We start from the raw sequence: 23,327 nt of genomic DNA, 5'->3' as shown, positions 1-23,327 counted from the left end.
ATAGTCTAGTATGAAGTTTCAATGATCAATTCAATTAAGTCATACATAACTAACATGAAGTCAAGTGACCTATCTCACTAGTAGAAATGAATATATATGACCCTCTATCAAAGTGTTTACAATTGATTGAAAGTTTTTCATTTGGCTTCTATTTTTCATACTTTTGATCAATACAACTCAATTTTTTGAGAAGCGATATCATGAAATTTTTGATATTTTTTTGACGAATAAGCCTTTGGCTTTGACACCATACATTTTGAATACATTTTTGTTCCACATTTTCCTAGTCAAACTAGTTTTTGAAACAAGACTTTTTCAACTCTTTCTCTTTTAATGATTGACGTTTGTAGAGCTTTTGACATAAAAATAAATGTGAGAAGATATATAGACACAAGTCTAAGCATGTATCAAGATTAAACAAGACTATTGACTAATAATTCATGATAAGCTTGAAGATCTATTTACAACACAAACGAAGATTTCTAGATGTCGCTCACACTTACAAATGTGTATACATAACAAGCTAAGCTCATAAATGCACTACGCTATTAGTACGGAGGTACTAGGCCAAACTCACATGTGATATGTGCTTAAGCAAACATGATCAAACTTTTTAATTTTTTTACTTTTTATGTGTTTTTGGATTTTTACTCACAAAAAAAAAAAATGTAATAAAGTAAGATCAACAACAAAAACAAAACAATGCATATAAAGAGATGCATGATGCACGAATGCATGATAATGAAACATTTAATGCATGAAGAGTCCTACAAAGATTGAAAGAATTATATTAAAGACTAAAAGAGCATAAGCTCAACCATAGGAACCCTTCCTCATCCAAACAAAATAATTGTTTGGAATGAGTGTCTCATAAGAAGTGAGACGAGGGTTGGAAGAATGAGAATCGGAGATGCACATAGATAAGGAGGTAAGAGCATTAACCACATGTTTCAACAACTTACCACTTTCAATCAAATCCGGTTTAGCTTGCAAAGCACAACTTCCAAGAAGCTTAAGTTTCCCTTTTCTTTTAATTCTTTTAAGAGCTTGAAACTTCGAGCAGTGAGATCTTAGATAAACAATGTGTTTAGGTCCACCGGGCTTTTTAGGGAGAGATCTAGCAATATGGTTTTGTTCTCTCTTTAACATGGAACATTGAGGTCTTATGTGACCGATCACACCGCAATGGTGGTAAGTAGGAACAAAATTAGATCCACTCAAATCCTTAGGATGAGACTTAAATGAAGGCTTAGGCTTAAAAGCCTTTCTCTCCACTTTTTGGTTTCTTATGTGGAGGAATGTACATTGATTTGTTTTTACAGATAAAACTCACAATAGGCACAAAATCGGGCAACACAACATGATTGCAACAAATAACATCTTCCTTTTTAACAATAGGTTCAACAAATAAACACTTGGCATGCATCTTAAGAGATTCGTTTTCACATTTAAGATCATCAAAAAATTTGTTAGACAAAACAAATTTAGCATCCAAGTCCATATTCAAACATTCAAACTCCTTTCGTTTTTCAAGAGAATGTTCAGCAAGTTTCTTATACTTTTCAACTAATTTGTTAGATTCATAGAGCTTAGCAATCAAATCATCATTTTTACAAATGAATTTGCTCAAATTCTCATGAAACTTCTTAACCTTTTTCTTTAAGAGTTTGACATTTGGAATATTAACAACAACTAAAGATTCATGTAACATGTCATCACAATCATGTGAATTAACACTCATAGATGCATTTTCACAAACACATGGCATGTTACAATCAACAACATCCATAGAAGCATACAAAACACTATCCATGGCAATAAGCACAAGGGTCAAGGATCACACTTAGATAATTAAACCAATACAAGTGTACCCGCTCTGATGCCAATTGAAAGCTCAGGTTTGTGCTAAAATACAAGAGCTTGTTCAGACCCCTAATTTTAAAATTACGGCTTAATTGCTTTTACTCTAACTTTTTAAGTGCATAACAAGAGTAAATGAGGTGCAATCACCGAAACTACTCTCTAAGCCATAAGCTAGCAAGCAACAAAAAATATAAAGTTCAAAGAGTAAGGGAAGAGAGATGCAAATACAAGATAACATCAAGACGTGTTATCGAATAGGAAACCAAAGAACTCGACGAAAAATCTCTCCGCAACCTTCAAAGTTGAAATCGATCCACTAGTGAATAAGTTGGAGTACACGAATAACAAAAGACCTTCGTAGCCTAGTCTATCCAATGTACTTGAGCCCTCTAAGTCTACCTAACAGACTTCTTAGAGTCTTGTTTTCACTAACTTTTTGAATCCCGCAATACCATCCGATTGCATCCGCCAAGCCTCACCGGCTTCTTTTGGAAAATCCCAAATGCTTCTCAAGCTCCAAAACACTCTCTACACTCTAAATAGGTGTGAGTTGTGTTTAGGTACAAATCAACTCTCAAGGTATGATAATGGGAGAGGGGAAGGAGAAGAGACTACAATGATTTCTCACTAAAGGATGAGTAGCCCTCTCTTTAAAAGATGGATGTGGTGTGTTGTGTTGTGGAAACCTATCTAGGGTTTTCTCTCTGAATAACCTCTTTTACTTTTGTAGGTAATGGGGGTATATATAGTATGGGTGCAGGGTAAAAAGTCACACTTAAAATCCTCCAAGCAGAATGTTTCACGGGTACCTCACGAGATGGCTTGTCTCGCGAAGTACTTGCTACAATAAAATCTCACAAAATACAAGGAAATAATTTAATGCACTTACAACACTTTTTGTCATAGAATAAAGCCAACATAAAACATAGTTATAAATCACAACTTTACAATGATGAATTAGATGATGATGATTAGGATGATGATTATAAGAAACTTAGAATGAGAATAATTAAATGTTCATTTCACCTTAATATTTATCTTGCTTTCAGATTTCATATTTTAGTTAGCTAATTTTCATTTGATAACTTTTTTTGGATTTTAAACTTGGAAAATATTTCCATATGTGTTGATAAATATTTTGGTATTTGGTTGCTAATTAAACATTTATTGAATTTTTTAGATACATTGGGTAAAAAATTAAATATATTTATTACGTTAGTATAGATGTAGTGATGTATGACGTGCAAATTGCATCATATAATGCAAATATTTGTTTTTTTATGGATAAAATCACAATTTATATGATTATTCAACATATAAAGTTATTATCAATGTGTTTTTTGCTTTAAATCTGAAAATATGTAAGATCTTACGATTCACGATCCGATTCTACGATCCACGATCTCACCTACCTCCTACGATCCTACGTAGGATTCCAATTTTGACAACCTTGGATATAACTACTTCAGTTCAAGGGATCAAGGGTGTTCAATTGGAATCTTTGATGAGATGTGACCTTTTAGTTTTTAGTTTGTGCTATAAATAGTGCCCCTTTTTCTGCTCTTCATATTGTATATTTCTGGTTGGAATCATAAAACATTTTTGGACTTGTTGGCTTCTTGCATTGTTGTTTATGACCTTATCGCTTGTGGTTCAAAACTTCCATATCTTCAAAATCCAGACATGTGATGCAGTTGTCTCTTAAGTTAAGTACACTAATGTGTCCTATCATTAAAAAAGAAAAAAAGAAGAAGAATTTCTAGAATCCTGAAGGGGATTTCACCATGAGATTGCTCATATCATATTAATCCATTTTGAAACGTGTGAATTAGATTTTATCACTTCATCAACATTTGAACAAAAGTTTTTTTTTTTTTTTTGATAAGTTGAACAAAAGTTTACTATTACCAAGTTGATATGACAAAGTAAATACAATCTAAATGTAGGGAAAGGATTTTAAGAATCTCACATTAGAGTTGACTCAGTCTATAGAGAATCATAATCCTAAAATGTACACTTTTATAAATGTACACTTTATTGTTCTTGTTGTTTATTTTCTATATTTGTCAAAAACAAAAATGCTGATAAATTTTGACTTTAGCTGCTAGTTGCCTAGGAATTTTGGAGCAGAATTTTAATCACAGTATGTGAAAGATGATGCGGTCTCAAGAATTAAAAGGAATAACTAATGGTGGCCCTTCATTTAGAGCATCTACAGCAGTGGAGCTATAATTATAGCTATTTGGCACCACAAAAAGTTACTTTATCTATTTTATCTCCCCACATGTTGCAGCAGTGGATCTATTTTAGCTTTCAACATAATAAAATAATATAAATATCATAATAAAATAATATATATCCACAAACACCTATTTATTATTTTTTTTATCACTATTCATCTTTTATCATTGTCTTCTCCCTCTCTTCAACCTATAGCCCCTCACGACACCACCACCATCACCACCACTCACTGTTGTGTCAAGCCAACCCAACCACCAACTCACAACCAATCCATGGCAAAACCCACCATCGATCTGCCACCAGCCACGATCCACCACCACAAACCCACAAAACCCACTGCCACTAACCACCAATCCAAACCATCAAAAGCCAACACAAGCTAACTGCAAACTCATCCACACCCGAACCCACCACAAAATCTAGCAACCCACGACCACGATCCACCCAAAGAGGGGAGGCATGGCGGCGATCTACCCAGCGGCACAGCGGTGATCCATCGCGGCATGATGGTGACCCATCAGCGACAAGACGATGATCTATCCAGCGGCACGATGGCGATCCTCAGCGGTGTGACGGTGACCCATCAGCAGCAAGACGGCAACGATTTACTCAGAGTGGCACAAGAGAGAGAAGCTCAATGAGGGAGACTGAGAAGAGAGAGGTGTCTGAAGCTCAATGAAGAAAGACAGAGCAAAACGTGTTGGGTGAATTAAAACAATATTTTAAAGTAAAGGGAGAATAAAAAATATTATTTGGGTTTAGCTTTGAGCTACAGTGCACATCTATAGATGGATGTGCACTGTAGTTCAACAGCTAAAATTTTTAGATATGGCTCCGCTGCTGCAGCCCAATATTTGTAGTTTGTGGTGCTAAAAATAGCTTTTTAGCATCACTGCTGTGAGTGCTCTTATAGATGTGCACTATAGTTCAACAGCTAAAATTTTTAGATATGGCTTCACTGCTGCAGCTCGATATTTGTAGTTTGTGGTGCTAAAAATAGTTTTTTAGCACCATTGCTGTGAGTGCTCTTAGAAAGGTACTCTCAATTTCATTCAAAACATAGGAATCTAAAATTACTCCGAAAAAGGAAAATGCTGTTACAAACACGTTATTTCACGCATCCGTATACACATATCTAAAAACTACACATGTAAAAACAACTGAAATTGTGACACTATGTATGGTAAGCACCACTACTAAAATAGAAAGCAAAGACTATTGAAGCCGATTGTGCTACCTATGTAAATGAGTCTTCTATTTTTTATTAATTTTTTAAAAGCATATATTTGAAAGGAGAATACACTTATAGCCCTTTGGTGTATGAGTTGCACTTCCCAGCTGAGGCTTGGACTCTCACAGAGAATAGCTTCAGCTGTTCCATTACCAGAACAATACTCATATAAAAAAAACTTTGAATTTAGAAAATCCAAACAACATTCACACAGGAAAATCACCCTTTGATTCCATTCGCATGGTTGTTTTCTATTTCCTTTGTTTCTGCTTCCCTAGTTGATAATAATATCCACATAGTTAAGACCCATCAAAAGTTATCTATTTATAGATTCAGAATTCAATTTTCCATGTACCAACGAGCGAAAATGATAAAGATCTGAGTAGACTAGAAAAAGAATAAAACAAAGAGATCCAAGAAATGCCAATCCTTTCCTTTGACCCCAAAAACCCCACAACCCAATGTCTCGAAACATAGGTACCCATTAGAAACATGCCCCATATAACAATATGCAGAACAAAGTGCAAAAGTATTACAAAAGGATCACAAAGTTTTAAGTTCATATAATTATACCCTTGCCTTCACCATTACTTTGATCGTTGTTGGTGGCGTTATAGTACCTGCATAGCACCTTGCATTTGACCACACTGCCATAGACATAGAACCCAGGTGCAACCATGATACGAACCACAGATGGAACCAACCTTTTCACCTTATCTCCACCCATATCCTCCATGTAAACCCCATCAAACCCCACACCTATATCCACTTTGAATATAGGCAAGCTTGGGTGCACCGAGTTGGCTAAAAGGTGCACCAACCACACACTCTTTGAAGCAGCAAAGAAAGCCTGCAACAATGGCTCTGGCCACGCTCTGTTCCATCCCAACATCGAAACAATTTCACTCATTTTCCTGTCACAAAACCTGCTATACTCTTCGCTGAAATGCCTTGTTCCCTTGTTTAACACTTCCTCCCATGTCAACCCACGAAGAAAGTTGAAGGACTCGAAGTTAGCCTCGCACCTATCAAGCGGATTCAAGATTTGAATCGAGGTATTCCTTTGAAACCCAATTGATTCAAAGTCTTCATAGAAAGCTTTGTTCAGTAAAGCCTCCAGGTAAAAAACCAAGCTTCTTGGGTTCTTTGATAGTGAAATTTTTATATCATAAGGTTGGAGAAGAACTGAAATTCTTTCGTATACTTTGCTTCCCGTGTGCCTAAGTTGCATAGCGAGTGAACGGCTTAATAGCTTGACAGAAGACCGAGACTCCGAAACAGAAACCAAAAAATGTTCAATCACTTTGTCATTAAGCCCCAATGAGCTGTGTCGATTACTGTGGCTAGTCTTTATCATTCCCGTTTGATAAGCTGAGTTGGTGCTACATTCATCGAGCCCAGATTTCAAGTTATGGCAATAGACTTCGAGCTTGTTGAGCTTCTTCTCTAACTCAGCCATGGAATACTTAAGCCTTGAAGCTTCAAGAAGAGCCTCATCTCTCTTTCTTGTAGCGTGAATAAGCTTTTGTGAGAGCTCAGCCACTGCAATTTTCCACTGCTCCTCTCTCGCCGCCTCTGATGGACTAGACCGCGGACTCTTCTTAGTTAAAGATAAAAATATCGACTTGAATATGCCATTGGGACTTGCAATCGATGAAGAATAAGAAGAGTGCTTGTTGAGGCCATTGTTGTCGAGTGGAACCACAGAGATTTTCTCACGCGCGTGTGGACGACACTTGTTGCACCACACTGTAGTACCATCTTCGATTCCATTGGCATCAGAATCTGACTGCTTAATAATCTTCTTGGGTTTGCCATTTTTGTGAGGCTGATGAAGTGGCGTAGGGTGGCGCTTTGGAGCACTTGGTGTAGTCTCTCTAGTACTCTGCCTTTGTTCCTCGCTATACCCATCTTCATTTTCACATTCTTGAATCTACAACATTCAAAACATAAAAAAAACAGCATCAAATAAAACATTTCCAATTGTTTCATGTTAATGTTTATTTATGTTTACTTACTGGAGTGAAGTGAGGGGATAGGTGGGAAGCAGAAGGAGGAGGAGGAGGAGATTTAGAGGAAGAAGAAGGTGAAGAAGAAGAAGAAGAAGAAGAAGAAGGAGCCATGTTTGTGTTTCTTATTGCATTTTTTGGTTGCCTTTTGCTCTGTGAAGATACATATCTATCTGAAAAATAAAAATACACGGCTACTTGGAAGTAGTATTAAAATTTTATTTTTTATGCTGTGATTTTAATTTGGGATTCTGCCTTTGTGTTTCAGGCTCTTTTCGTTTTCTTTCATTTTCTTATTAGGTTGTATTTTCGTCGTCTTCTAATCATCATCAACCATGGTTAAAGATAGAAACGCACGTAGAGGGGTAAGTCACAAGTACAAGTGTTAATTAGCACGCGTTCTGGACCAGACAGTAAAGGAACTTTTTTATTTTTATTTTTATTTAGAATAACAGTAAAGGAACTTGATATTGAGGGTTTTTTTTTTTTTTTTTTTAATTATTATGGAACTTGATATTGAGTTATTGACTAAGTCAAGGATGATTTTGATTCATAAGGACCATATGTGGATTGATGGGCAACTTGCTAAGGTGATAGCATATAAGTAGGAGTGTTCATGTGTGTAGCAAACCATAACGTTCATATGCTAGTACTTTTGAATTTTTTTTTTTTTTTTGGACCAAATTGCTAATTTTGATTTTAAAAATGCTTAAAACATGTTATTTTATGGTTTAACATGGTAAAGTGGATATGAAATTCCTAAAATATTTGTGAACATGTTGAAAATTATGTGAATATTGCATTACTTAGATAAAACCTCCCTAGAGAAGATTTTAGGGACCGAGACGGATGAATGGTTAGAAAAGAAAATATTCTTGGATTAAACATTAGATTTCCTTGACATCCCCATGGTTTTATGTTATGGCCGTTTTATTAATGTGAAAACAATTAAGAATGTCATGGACATCCCATGGACAATTGAGAATGTCATTCTAAGTGTAAAGTATCTGGCCTCCAATCTTCCTTTTTTGTCTTTTAGGTGGGTCCCTAGAGAAGCCAAAGAGGCCGCCCACCCTCTTGCTAAATGGAGTTTGATGTATAGTGTGTTTGGTTCTTTTGACTTTTGTAACAGCCCTTCCTGTTTTGTTAAGGTTATCAGGGGGGAGGCTGGGTGCCTTGCTGGTTTGTAGTTCTTTTTCTTTGAATAAGATTATCCATTCATCATAATGTGAAAACAAAGAGGATGTGAAAACAAAGAGGGAGCACGGATGGAGTGTAATGTGTATACAAGAAAATTCGCCACCTTTTGGCTAGGAACACACATAATACACAATAAATACATTTTGAAGAAAAATATTCAGTGCAAGTGTGAATGTTTTTTTTCTCCATTGTGGTTGATGCATGTATAAGGTCCTGTTAACGGTTACTCTCAGTGTAATTATAAATGGGTCATGTGAACTAGTGCCCTTAGAACAGTGATGGTTCCAGAAAATTTTTTCAGGGTGTTCTTTAAAAAATATAAATTATACAATCTAATAAAAAGAGAAATTCATATATTGACAACAACAATAAAAAAACATACAAATATATAAAATTTACAATTACCTTTTACGAGTTTTCATATTTTGAAATATGTGCATGATAATCTTATTATCAATGTTACAAGCTACATCTCTTTCAATGTACACAATCAAGTAATCATTCATCCACTGAATGTAGAACAAATTATGAAGTAAAATTTAATTTTATTAGTATAAAAAAAAACTAAGAGTGTTCCCAAATTTCTTTTGAAGGGTAGACAAATAAAATTTTTTAAATTATTATATATAAAAAAATAAAAAAAATTAGGTCAGGGTGGTCCTAGGACCACCCTGGCCTTAAGGTGGCACCGCCCCTGCCTTAGGGTATTGGTTAACAATCCATTTTAGAAAAGTTTTGACACAACTTTTATGGGAAATGAAAAAAGCTATCAAAACATTATTATTTTTTTTCCCATAAAAATTTTCTTTAAATGGATTATTAACCAATGTTCTAAGGGCATTCGTTAGCATTTCCTATTATAAATAAATCATTTTAGAAAAGTTTTGACACAACTTTTATGAGAAATATAAAAAGCCGTCAAAACAATTAATTGCTTTTATTCTTTTCTCATAAAAAGCTTCTTAAATTGCTTTTGTTCTTTTCCAAAAATTCTTAAGTACTCTTGAAGTATGAAGAAATGGTACTCATTCCTCTCATATTCACGGTGGACCTTACCATGAATTTAATGAGTGGTCCCTATTATGAATGTGAGAAGAGTGAGTACCATTCTTTATACTCCGAGAGTACCTAAGAATTACTCAACATTTTCTATCAAAAAATAAGCGAGGATGATAACAAATTAATTAAGAGACGAAGTAATTGTTCATCTTCTTTTTTTTTTTTTTTGGTTGAGAATCTAGTAGTAGTATCTTTGGGTGCAAGGAGTTAAAATGCATTTATCATCAATTACTCCACATATTCGATGGTTGAAAGCCATATAGTTAAGAAACTTGCTGGGTCATTCCACATTAATTAAGGATTTTATAAAAAAAGAAATAATAAAAGAATGAAAAAAAAAAAAATTCCTTCATCAAATTCCCCAAGTGCTTGATGTCATTTTGCACCATTTTTAACATCATCTCAACTTATACTTTTGTCATTGCAGTATCCTGTTCAATGGAAACAGATTTGGGTTTTTTATATTCTTAAGTGTATTTTAAAAGCTTCCAAAAATACACTTTAATAATTCTGCAATATCATCATACATAAAAGTAACCCCAAAAATAATTATTTCTTGAAGGTGATTAACATTTAATACTAAGGAACACATCTAAGGGCCAAAAATCTTTAATGATGTCATACATGAGGAAACTTCACACACATATATATATAAGTACTTGTGGGATGTGGGGGGTAAGGGTTAGGGTTTAAGTCTCCAAGAGGAAACTTTACACACATATACACTTAGAGATCATGCTAAAGTAGATTTTCTATCATGTAAAAAAAAAAAAAAAAAAAGGTAACCATGTCACTAAAATGGTCATTCAAGCTTCAACACAAAACATATTTGTTACTTGTTCTTCACAGTCCAATTGTACAACGTAATGGAAATATAGATCATTGATAAGTTGTTAATACCTAATAGGTGGCTAAGTCCCAAATATTTTTATGCCTTGAAAAATAGGGAATTTGTTATAGGTCTATTCTAATTGGTTGCTTTGTTGTTCCTTGTCTATGTTAGAAAAAAGGTTTATGACATGACAAAAAAATATGTTGCTTTTCAGCAAAACAGAACCATAATGAATGATTATCCAGACAACATGCTTAAGACTTGAGAAAAATTCAACTCCTTGTAAAGGAGGGCACTAACTCTAGGTTCGACTTAACACACATTTTGATGTTTAAGGCGAAAATTTTGATAATAGATTTTCAGTTAGAGTATAATTTAAATTTCTAAAATCTAGATGATAAAATTTCATTTAAATTAAATTATTGTCAAATCTTATTTAGTCAAGAGCTTTGTACCTTAATATACTAATAAAATATTAATTTAGTAAGATGCAACTTGAGGGAAAAAAAAAGTGTGGGTTGTGTGGGATTTAGTTTGAATAGAATTTAAAATTATTTAAAATTATCATAAAATCATGCAACTTGAGGATGGTTTATGTTGGATTTAAGTTTAGAAATTTTTTATAATAGACTTTTAGTTTGAATAGAGTTAATTTTTTTTTAATTATTGTTAAATCTTATCCCTTAGTCAAAACGAGAACCATTTTTTTTTAATAAAATTAAATTACTAATTAGTGAGAGTAGTCACTTGACCTAACCATGGCTTTTAAGTCTTACTTTTTTTTTTTTTTTTTTACTTGCTAAAAAAACAAAAAACAAAAACGTGGGTTGAGTGGGATTTAAGTTTAGAATTTTTTTTATAAAAGACTTTTAGTTTGAATAGAATTTGAATTTGTTTTAAATTATTATTAAAGTTTAGAAATTTTTGATTATAGACTTTTAGTTTGAATAGAATTCGAATTTGTTTTAAATTATTATTAAAGTTTAGAAATTTTTGATAATAGACTTTTAGTTTGAATAGAATTTAGATTTGTTTTAAAATTATCATTAAAATTAGATTAGCAAAGGTTTCGGTTATATATATATATATATATTGTGGGGCCCAACAATTTGTGGCCCTGGCCCATTTATTCATTGGGGCCCAAGGCCCGAGCCAAGGAAGGTTATAGCCCAGGCCCGGTAATACAAGTACAAAATAGTCTTGGGATACAGCCGAGGGCGGTTCAGTCCTCGGCATGTCTGAGGTCTCACTGGAAGGAAGGGCAAAAACGGTATAGGAGCAGCTTGGAAAAAATCTAAAATATCTAGGTTAATAGAAAAGGATACGCTGGAAAGTATGACGACCAGGGAAAGCTGCCCTTACTGCCATTCAATACTCTGCACCTGACAGAGCCATACTCTCCAGCTTTTACAACCACCCCCAACCACTTTGGATATGGGCTGATGGGACAAGTATCAGTCTTGGAAAAGTCGATCCTACACGTGGACGAAGGATAAGGAACACATGCTAGTATAAAAGGAAAAGTAAGCAATCCAGAGCAGGGGCTGGGAAAAATGGCCAAAAACCAGAGCCTCCCAGCCCGCCTCCAGGAGAAAGACTCCTAGGGCAAACACGATTTAATTATGTATGAACACCACGAAAAACCACCGTCTGGTGACCAAGGTCTAGCCTTTCAAACCCACGCTCTATAAATGATATTTTTTGGGCTTTTTTACTTGCGAACCCAACACTATTACGGGTCGTTACAAATCGTGTCCTCACAATTGGCGCCGTCTGTGGGAAAGACTTGTGTGTTGGCATAGACGGTAGGTCGAGACAGTCCCCTTGTCATTTTTAACAGCCGGTTGTAGTGTTCTAGCGTAAAACTCCACTAGGGGCTATGTTTCTTTACTAGGGGCTGCGCTTCGTATCGCCGGCAGCACGGACGGTCCTAGGGGCTTGGCCGAGGAGCTAATCCCCCTAATCCAAAGTCCCACGCCATAATCGAGGGGTTAGTTCCCCCAACTACTTATCAATATCTATCAAGTTTTGGACAGAACCAAGGTATTGCATGGTCCTCGGACTCAAACCTATGGGAAAACCAACTACTTAGAAGAAAAAACTGAGTTTTGGACAGAATCAAGGTATTGCATGGTCCTCGGACTCAAACCTCGGATGATTACTTCCTACATGGCATCGAGCATTCAGCCATCACCTCGTTCAAATTTGGGGTATACAACCCACTTTCAGGTCAGTCTTATTGTACATGATAGCTCCAATAAGTTCATAGTATTATCTTTTATCTTGGTAAGGGATTTTGGCCCTAAGTATCGCTTTCCCAGGTCGGCATTATTGTGCCAAATAATATTATTAAGTTCATTATGAACACCTTTTCCTCAGTAAAGGTTTCTGCCCTAAGTGCCATTTATTCAAGTCGGCATTATTATGCCAGATAGTTCCAATAAGCACAGAGCAAGATCTTTTTATTAACTGAGATTTCGGTCCCAAGCATCGTTCATAGTATAAAAATAAAAAAGAAGTTACAGGATAGTACATCTATTCACGGCATAACTATTTCAAAAGAAGAGATAGAATATACGAAATCAAGAAATGACGACCTTTATTAATGCAAAGAGGTGTTATAATGTACAATGAAGGGCTTAAACAAAGCCTATATAGAAAATGAGTTACAAAAACAATAAAAAAAAAAAAACAACAAACAAACAGAAATCTTTTTAAGCTCTGCTCCCAAGTCTTTCCAAGCTCTGCCCCAGTGGTACCCATATTGAGAGGAGGACCTTCCTTGGTGGGAAAGGAGAAGAAGAGGAAGAAGAAAAAGCACCAGGATGGATCTGGTGGTGGAAAGAAGAAGAAAGAGAGGGAAAAGGAGGCACCAGTGAAGGAAGAGAGGAAGAAGCAGGGATACTTTGTCCCTGCGTCAGTTCTGACTTCTAACACGCTGGTGCCATGTTAGCTATGCTCATAAGAGAGCGGCTGGTACTGATAATGGGTGATCCCAACTCAGCCGCACCAAAAGTTTGACGCGACGAGCCCCTGCTTCGGATTTTGACTGAAAGGAGGATGAGAAGTATCTTGAGTCTCTCCCATCCCTGCCCTGACAGAGCCATTTTGAGCTTTCCAAGAACGTAGCATTTCTGGGAAGGGTATGGTCTCTTCATTCCCACTCCTATCTTGGACTTATCACGATTCAAGGTGTAAGCAAGCGGATAAAGGAAACTCTGGGGGAGGCTAAGGATTTTCAGACTTCAAAAGGATTGAAAGGGATCTGTGTAAGAGAGGTGACCTCTTGCTTTCCTTCTTATATGAAGGGCAAAACGGGAGGCATTTAACCTATCCATATTTTCAAGAAAATCGGTAAACGAGAATATACCCGTTCCACTTCCCTACACCGTCAATAACCGTCGAATTTAAATGGTCTCGTAAAGGGAAATCATTAAAGGCACGTTTTGGATAATCAAACGGTAGGAACGCATTATGAATGAATTTAGAGGAATGTCTCGTAGCTCGGTATGTTTCCTGGGTAGATGAAGAGACACCAATATTAATGAAGGACAGAGTTAAACGAGCCGTAATAAAAGCTTGGCATTACCAAAACCCTCCTCTCCAACCAAGAGGTCGGACAGTAGGATTTTGAGGGGCTATTGTGGGGCCCAAAAATTTGTGGCCCTGACCCATTTATTCATTGGGACCCAAGGCCCGAGCAGAGGAAGGTTATAGCCCAGGCCCGGTAATACAAGTACAAAATAGTCTTGGGACACAGTTGAGGGCGGTTCAGTCCTCGGCATGTCCGAGGTCTCACTGGATGGAAGGGCAAAAACGGTATAGGAGCAGCTTGGAAAAAATCTAAAATATCTAGGTCAATAGAAAAGGATACGCTGGAAAGTATGACGACCAGGGAAAGCTGCCCTTACTGCCATTCAATACTCTGCACCTGACAGAGCCATACTCTCCAGCTTTTACAACCACCCCCAACTACTCTGGATATGGGCTGATGGGACAAGTATCAGTCTTGGAAAAGTCGATCCTACACGTGGACGAAGGATAAGGAACACATGCTAGTATAAAAGGAAAAATAAGCAATCCAGAGCAGGGGCTGGGAAAAAAGGCCAAAAACCAAAGCCTCCCAGCCCGCCTCCAAGAGAAAGACTCCTAGGGCAAACACGATTTAATTATGTATGAACACCACGAAAAACCACCGTCTGGTGACCAAGGCCTAGCCTTTCAAACCCACGCTCTATAAATGATATTGTTTGGGTCTTTTTACGTACGAACCCAACACTATTACGGGTTGTTACAAATCGTATCCTCACATATATATATATATATATATATATATATATATAGATTAGCACACGTTTTGGACTAGACTGTTCATGGTACATGCTCATCTATAAGGAACTTGATATTGAGTTATTGACCATGTCAAGGATGATTTTGATTCAAAATGATCATATGATGGATTGATGGGCAACTTGCTAAGGTGATAGCATATAAGTACGAGTGTTCATGTGTGTAGCAAAACATAACGTTCATCTGCTAGTACTTTTGATTTTTTTTTTTTGGGACCAAATTGCTAGTTTTGATTTTAAAAATGCTTGAAACATGTTATTTTGTAGTTTAACATGGTAAAGTGGATATGAAGTTCCTAAATATTTGTGAACATGTTGAAAATTATGCGAATATTATTGCATTACTTAGATAAAACCTTCCTAGAGAAGATTAGGGACTGAGATGGATGAATGGTTAGAAAAGAAAATATTCTTGGGTTAGACATTAGATTTCCTTGACATCCCCATGGTTTTATGTTATAGGCGTTTTATTAATGTGAAAACAAAAAGGGAGCACGAATGGTGTGTAATGTGTATACAAGAAAATTAGCCACCTTTTGTCTAGGAACACACATATAATACACAATAAATACATTTTGAAGAAAAATATTCAGTGCAAGTGTGAATTTTTTTTTTCCCCATTGTGTTTGATGCATGTATAAGGTCCTGTTAACGGGTGCTCTTAAGGCAATTGTAAATAAATCATTTTAAAAAAGTTTTGATACTACTTTCATGAGAAATATAAAAAGCCATCAAAACAATTAATTGTTTTTATTCTTTTCCCATAAAAGCTTCTTAAATTGCTTTTGTTCTTTTTGGAAAATTCTTAAGTACTCTCGGAGTACGAAGAAATGGTGTTTTCTCCTCTCATATTCATGGTGGACCTTACCATGAAATATAAAAAAGCCGTTAAGAAAATTCCTAGGTATTCTCGGAGTACAAAAAAATGGTGTTTTCTCCTCTTATATTCATGATGGACTTTACCATGAATTTAATGAGTGAATCTTACCATGAATGTGAAAGGAGAGAACGTCATTCTTCGTGTTCCGGGAGTACTTAAGAATTACTCAACATTTTCCATCAAAAAATAAGTGAGGATAATATCAAATTAATTAAGGGACGAAGTAATTGTTCATTTTAAGGTATACCTAGTAGGCTTGGTACCATATTGGAGTAGTAGTAGTAGTAGTATCTTCTTTTTGTTTTTTGTTTTTTTCTTTGTTGAGAATCTAGTAGTAGTATATTTGGGTGCAAAGAGTTAAATGCATTTATCATCAATTACTCCACATATTCGATAGTTGAAAGCCATATAGTTAAGAAACTTGCTGGGTCATTCCACATTAATTAAGGATTTAAGTCTTCCTTTTAATGTGAATCCATTTTTAACCCTACCTACCCTCACGGTGTGGTAAAAGAATTGGAAATAATAATGGAGAAAGATCACAAAAGTTCGTAACAACTAACAAGGTGGCGTAGGAGTAGAAACTAGAAAGGCTTCGAGACTCGTCACAATTGGGAATTCGTAAATTCAAGTAATGATAAATTCAATCAGTTCTCAAGTAGTCACACATCATAACACATGCAAGGTTTAAGTTGTGTAGGGGCACTGACCATAATTGTAAGCTCCTATTGGGTAAATTATCTCTTTGTTCTCTAAATAGGTTGTATGTTAATTAATTTGGTCCCTCATAAATGGAATATACTCATCCTTAGAGCATTCCCATTAATCCTTGTATATGCTAAAAGATGCTTTTTTTTTTAAGCATTTTTAACCCAAAAGCTTGCTCCATCAAGTGTTTTAAATGATATAATTTTTGGCATTGATGAACAGTGCAATCTCATATTTGAGACTGCACTGTTCACTCAACGCTCCCTCTCTGCTCTATCTTTCTCTTTCCTCTCTCACTTCTTTCTTCTCTCTTTTCTCTCTGTGCTTCGTCGATGTGGTTCGCAGATGAGTGGGCTTCGCCGATGATTGTGCTCCGGTGATTGTGGGATGCTGATGGCTATGGTCCGGTGGCGATGATGGAGGTTTTTTTTTTTTTTTTTTTTGGTTCTGCGTGGTTCTTCTTGGGTTCGATTAGGCTCCGATCGTGTGAGGCTGATACAAAACGACATGCTATCAAATCTTTGATTTGATTTTGGGTCTTGATTTGGTTGGGGTGGGTCTTGATTTGATTTATAGGTGCGAAAGAGGACCTCAAGTCGCGTCGTGGAAGAAGATGACGACAGGGAGGGAAGTGGTGTTCGTGTCCTGTGGGTTTTGGTTCGGCATGATAGGTCTGTCGGTGGTGGCGATGGTGGAGGTTTCTTCCTTCCTTTTTTTTTTTTTTTTTTTTTTTTTTTTGCTCTGGTTGGTGGTGGTGAGTGGATGTGGGTGGATGTGGAGGTTTCTTTCTGCTATGATTTTTTCTTTTCTTTTTTTGTTAGTGGTGGTTGTGGTATGGGTGGTGAGTTTTTGGTGGGTGGTTGGGTGGTGGATTTTTGGTGGGTGGTGGGTAATGTGGTGCCGGTGATGTTGTGAGAAAGAGAGAGACAGAGGAGAGAGAGAGAGAGAGAGAAAAAAAAAATTATTGAAAAATAATAAAGAAACAATATTTAAATGAAATGGTAAAAAAAATAGAAATTTTGATATAGGTTGTATTATAAAGTGGTGTATTATATGTTATAAAATTGGATTTTAAGATGATAAATGCTAAATTTTTTAGAATTGTTGATGAGAATGCTCTTATAAATCCTTATTATTATGACCAAAACTGACACTTGAAAAGGAAAATACCAATTAGATATTAAATAAGAATAATTTAGGAGTGTTTGGTATATATACTTAAAAATTGAAAATATATATTTAAAAATATGTATGAAAATACATATAAATAAAAAAATTGTATTAAAATATATATAATATTATTTAAAAATTAAAAATATGAATATGAGTGAACTAGTAAACGGAGCCTTATTTTATTTATTTTTTTCTTTTTGAAGTTGTTAAAACAAATGATTGATCGTAAAAAGTGGGGAAGGTGTCGTTGATTGAAGCAGCTAAAATGGTAGATTGTGTCAGACTCATTCATTTATGAGTCATGACAACATGAAAAGAAATGTTGTGACATTTATAGCCATCTTTAATTCTCCAACTCCAACATTTAATGCCTCAACTGCTCACATTCATTCCCACAAATAAATGTCCCTGCGGTGGATCACAAACCACATCCCACACCAACCATTAACCATGGTCTCACGCAAGAGAGAGAAAGATGTTGGCTTTACATGTGAAGTTAATAAATGTGATGTGAATCTCACAATGTGGTCCTATGCGAACTCCGATGATCGATCGATGCTGCACTGGTTAACCGCTGACTTGTGTCATCTATTTATCGTTGTGTAGGATCACGTGCACGTGTCCCCACTCTGGACCTCTCTGTGTGTGTGTCCTGGTGTTCTATTTCCTCGTGTGCACTGAATCTTCAGCAAGACAAAAGAAAAACAAAAAATCAAAAGCAAAAGACAAAGTCCCCCTTACCCTTACCCAAAAAGAGAGATTATTATAATCGGTATGGTCAACTTTGATATGTCATATGGATTCTATGGAGTGTGTTTGAATTTACAACATAAGCAAACAAATCTTTTTATATTTGAAATTTTGAGGTAGGGGAGTGTTTGGAAGAGAAGTTTGAGTAATGTTATTTGAGTATTTTTGATATATATGTGGGTAAAAAAGTGTGAAAATATATAAGATGTTGTTTAAAATGCTTAAAAATACGTTTGAGATGATTAACCAAGCAGGCCCTTATCTCTTAAGATACTTAGATACTTGTAGCTGTAAGGGTCTAAATAAAACCAAGGTTTGACAGTATTGATTGTTCTTAATTTTGGCTCAATCAAGGATATATTCAAGATATTGACAGATACTATACTGTACTATACATTAACTATAGTCTCTTAATTACCATCATGCACCCTTAACATATCAATCTCTCTATAAGTATAAGTGTTTATAGAGTGTAAGAGGCAGAAAGCTAGAATTCAAATCTCCATAAGAAAATTTCACATACATACACTTAAATAAGCTTTAGAATAGAATTCTATCTCAAATATATAAAATAAGTACTTGTATAATTCGTGTGTGCAATTTTGTCTCTGAAAACAATGTAAACAACTCAATCAAAGGGTATTATTTTGCAAATTATGTTACGCGAATAGTTCAGTATAGAATCTCTTAATTTCAAGACTTAAGGTTCGCATGTTTTATGCTTTTGTTTACAAAAGTGCCCTAATTAACAGGCTAGGCTTTATGTTCTCAATTTTGTGGTGGTGATTATAAGGTGGGCATGTTTCATTTTTCTAATATGCATCATAGTTCTTGTTTATTGTTCGTTTATCAAAAACAAAAGTATGAAACATTTATGCACAAAACATATTCTTTTGCTATGCCATGGTTTCCATGTATTTGAGAGATTTTCTAAGAGTAGGGATTGCTCTATTCTATAGACTCTATTAATATAGTGAGAGTTCCTGTTTATATTAGTAGTAGAAATTATTTTTGATTACAGGCGAAAAATTATTTTCCATCCATTTTAGTGTAGATTCTTTGCTTGAGTTTACCTACTTCTTTATCTCCACCTAAATGTGTAGATGAATTATTTTCGACCCATTTAAGGGTAGATTCTGTGCCTGATTTACCTAGTTGTTGCATATAGTGGTACATAGACTGTAGCATTGATCATCATGGTGTTAAAGTCCTCTCGAGACGATGTATAAGTGGAAATTAGGAATTTTATTTCGTTTGAACTTTCTTCTATGTTTCGTTCTCTTTGTTTGCATGTGTTGTGGGGGTGCATTCTTGGGATCCTGGTGGTTGAGAGAGAGATGTTAAACTAGATGTAAGTTTGGTGAGTGAAGATCGTTGTCTGCTGTAATTCCAAAAGTTATTCTTACATTGTGTTCATCATTTATAAATTTAGAAATTAAACTAGTTCATGGAGAAGCGACGAGGGTCTACCAGACCGCATTTGTGGAACTTTTAGTTTATCACTAAATATTTTTTAGTGGCATGGCAGCATTTTGTTTTGCTGTTTGATTCTTTAGTTGCAGTCTCATGCAGTCATAGATGATTAGTTTGGTGAGAATAGGAACAAATCATTTCCACGCTAGTATCGTGTTGCTGTTGTTTTATATAATGTTCGTTTAATTGGTTCTGAAGCAATGATGCTGAATCTCATGGTTGCACCATATATTTTGCTTGGCAGAGTAAGGCTTAAGTTTTTTTTTTGTTTGGGGGGAGGGGGGGTTTAGCGCCTAGAAATTGCAGGGAGGCAGAGGTGGCAGGGATCCTTTCTTTAATTTTGGTGATCCTTTTGCTGGTTTTGGGGCTTTGGGGATCATAAGAGTTTACTTTCCAACTTTTTTTTAGAGGGAGGAACCCATTTGATGAGTCTTTCTTCACATGCCCATTCGGAGGCATGTTCAAATCCAAGCTTATTCGGTTCAAGTGGAAGTCCTTTATGAACATGCACCCATCCGAATTTCTTGAGCATCAAGGTTCAAGTGGGTTAGGGTGGCCCAACAAATTTGGAGGCTTAAGGCGATATATTTAAATGAGGTCTTTTTATTATTACTTAAATAATATTTAACTAATTTTTTTGAGAAAATAGTAATATTTATTAGAACACATAAACACGAAAGTAGTATATAGAGTTTTTTAAACAGACTTATAATATATTACATAACCAGAGTACCACTACAAAAATGATCTAACTTTTGTAGTAGTAGCCTGGAGTTATAAAGACTGAAACTCTAACACACACAACCAATGTGAGATTTTTTAAACAGACTTATAATATATTACATAATCAGAGTACCACTACAAAAGGGCCTAACATTTGTTGTAGTAGCTTGAGGTTATAAGGACTGAAACTCTAACACACACAACCAATGTGGGATAAATATCATTTTTTTTTTTTTGAGAAAACAGTAATACTTATTAGAACATATAAACACGAAAGTAGTATATAGATTTTTTTAAACAGGCTTATAATATATTATATAACCAGAGTACTATTATAAAAGGGTCTAGTGTTTAATATTATAGTTTTTTTTATAACAAAAATCCATTCTTTTTATTTTGTAATATGCCTTTTTTTTGGGGGGAAAAATGCTAAAACTATAACAAATCTTATTAAAAAACTTACAAACAATATAGAAATGAATGTTGTAGGATTAAGGGCCCAAATTATATATTGGGACTTGTGCCTTGTCTAAGAGCGTGGGTGGTCCGAGGAGGAACGAATGGTAAAGAACGGTTTAGGCTCAAGATTTAATGAGTAAGATGCAAATAGGAAGGTTATCCGAGAAGAAATATCTCATTGGATACGATAAGTATAGCTCAAATATGTCTTCCAATGATCAGAGTGACCTTCCATGAAACTCCAGTGATAGAGACGTACATCATAAACATACGAGAAGAAGGGGAATCCAAAATATTTAAGGAAAAACTGCTACCACTGCATTGAATGTACTATAGCTACTTTCTTGGCCGCATTTATGTAGAGAAGAACTCTGAACAGTGTTGCCTTGGCTACCACAACTCACAGAAAGCCAAAGAGAGTGTCTGATGAGACAGGTACTCAAATAAGGGCTCAGATGATCAACAAGTGTAGGATTAAGATGGTCTAAAGGGAGCTATATAATGTAAGAGATCCTCCATGAGGAAAGGATCGAAAAAATATAGAAAGAATACTGTAGCAATCAGAATTATACTTGTACCCAACTGTAATTGATTTGTATGACAAAATACCTCATCGGATAGTAAATTCATTCAATTCTATTTTCCTTGTTCTTGCTTGATCAACTTTTAAATTCATATTAGCCGTTGTCAAATTCATTAGGGCATAGTTCTTCGACCCACTCTTTACAAATTTATTGTATTGGACTCACTGGGCCAAGATCCCATACATTTTGGGCTTGGGCTGCAAAACGTGTCCCTACAAATGTGATTAGTAATACTTCAAGAAGATAATAAATAAGTATTTATATAAATGATGTTAAGAATATTATAAATTTTACAACATGAGGCTAACAAAGATGAATCACCAATTGCAAAAAGTAATTCAAAAATGCATTTAACAAGTTATTGATGTCCACATATCATATTAATTGTCAAATCAATTTGCAAAGTTAGTAAAATTAATAATATTTTTAGCATTTTCCTATATGAATTATTTCTTATGATTAGTGTCATATATTTGTAAGATTTGTGTATTTAAAGATGTTATCTCTAGCATTACTCAATTCTTTGAGACTTCTTAAAAGTAGAGGAAAAATGTAAAATTATTTTTTTCCCCTCTATCTCCATTTTTTTTAATATATCAATTTTTACCCCAAAATTTGGGGGCCTTCCTCTAGTGGGGGGCCCTAGGCGGTGGCCTAAGTAGCCTAGGCCTAGGGCCGACCCTAGTCCTTTTATGAACATGCGTCCATTTGAATTCTTGAGCATCTCAATTGATTGCAAAACTGTTCATAATATTTTGAATCTTGACCTTGTTGGAAAATGCTTGAACAAGCTGCATATTGTCATGTTAATTATTTGACTTTCAATTGGTCTAAGAAGTGGTTGTCAATTGTTTAATTCATTTGTGACTACCTTGGAGGTTGGTGTAACTAGAAATGGGGATGGCAGCTAGGCATTTTAGGTCTTGTAGCAATTAGCATATATAATGAGTAACCAATATGCTGTCATTAGTATGTTTGTAGTGTGTAAGTGCACATACATATGCATATCAAATGTTTTGTGGATTAGCAACGATGGGCTTACATCTGCTTTGTGGTAGAAATGGCTTTTTGGGAAATTCTTGTGGATAGGTTCTAACACATTAGTTGATTTTCATAAAGTATTTGTCAGGAAGTTGAAGCATATGGAATTTAGTATGAGCTTATTTGAGTATTTCACATTTTTTTGTTTTTGAAAATGTAGATATAGTTCTTTCTTGTGATATGTAATGTTTGAATTGACATTGTACTGGCCCATAAGTTTTGCTGCATAACAACATAGTTATGGTCTAGAATAAATGGCATCTCCTTCTCTCATGAATAAGAGTGGATGACTGATTCAATGATATATGAGCATGCAAATTGTGTTTACTATTTATTTATAGCTACATTATTTGTCTTTCTGTTTTCTAGGGGATGTGAAGATTGCTTAAATTTTTTTTTTTTTTTGGGGGTTTTGGGGGGGGGGGGGTGTGGTGGGGGTTTGGGAAGTTGTAGGAGGTAGTAGCAATGGACATGGGCAAGCTAGTAGGGGAGGTTGGAGCAGTGCTCAAGAAGAATGATACCAGATGGTAGGGATAAGGGAGGATCTTCTCGCTTAGAGCTTTCACATTAACTTATGCAAAAAATTCCGTTTATTTTAGTATAATAACTTATTTTTTCTATTTTACATACTCACTTTTCAAAATATCTTACATCAAATTATCTATTTTACACTATATTTCATTAAAATATAAATTTTTATCTTTCTTCATACACAATAACTACCATTCACTCTCTTTCTTCAGCATTAGAGT

General features: G+C 35.2%; 1 protein-coding gene across 1 annotated transcript; it reads right to left on the bottom strand.

The window, feature by feature from the left end:
* Positions 1-5,884: 5,884 nt before the first annotated feature.
* LOC115970766 (IRK-interacting protein-like) lies at positions 5,885-7,542 on the bottom strand. Its single transcript, XM_031090369.1, has 2 exons — positions 7,354-7,542; positions 5,885-7,268 (listed from the first exon to the last, which is right to left on the bottom strand). The coding sequence occupies exons 1-2, from the start codon at positions 7,456-7,458 to the stop codon at positions 5,895-5,897; spliced, it is 1,479 nt and encodes a 492-aa protein (XP_030946229.1). The 5' UTR covers positions 7,459-7,542; the 3' UTR covers positions 5,885-5,894.
* Positions 7,543-23,327: the final 15,785 nt, after the last annotated feature.

The sequence above is a fragment of the Quercus lobata genome, chromosome 12 (assembly GCF_001633185.2).
Source record: "Quercus lobata isolate SW786 chromosome 12, ValleyOak3.0 Primary Assembly, whole genome shotgun sequence".
Lineage (NCBI taxonomy): Eukaryota > Viridiplantae > Streptophyta > Magnoliopsida > Fagales > Fagaceae > Quercus > Quercus lobata.
The sequence above is the reverse complement of the archived record's forward strand: the minus strand, read 5'-3'. Positions and strand labels throughout refer to the sequence as shown.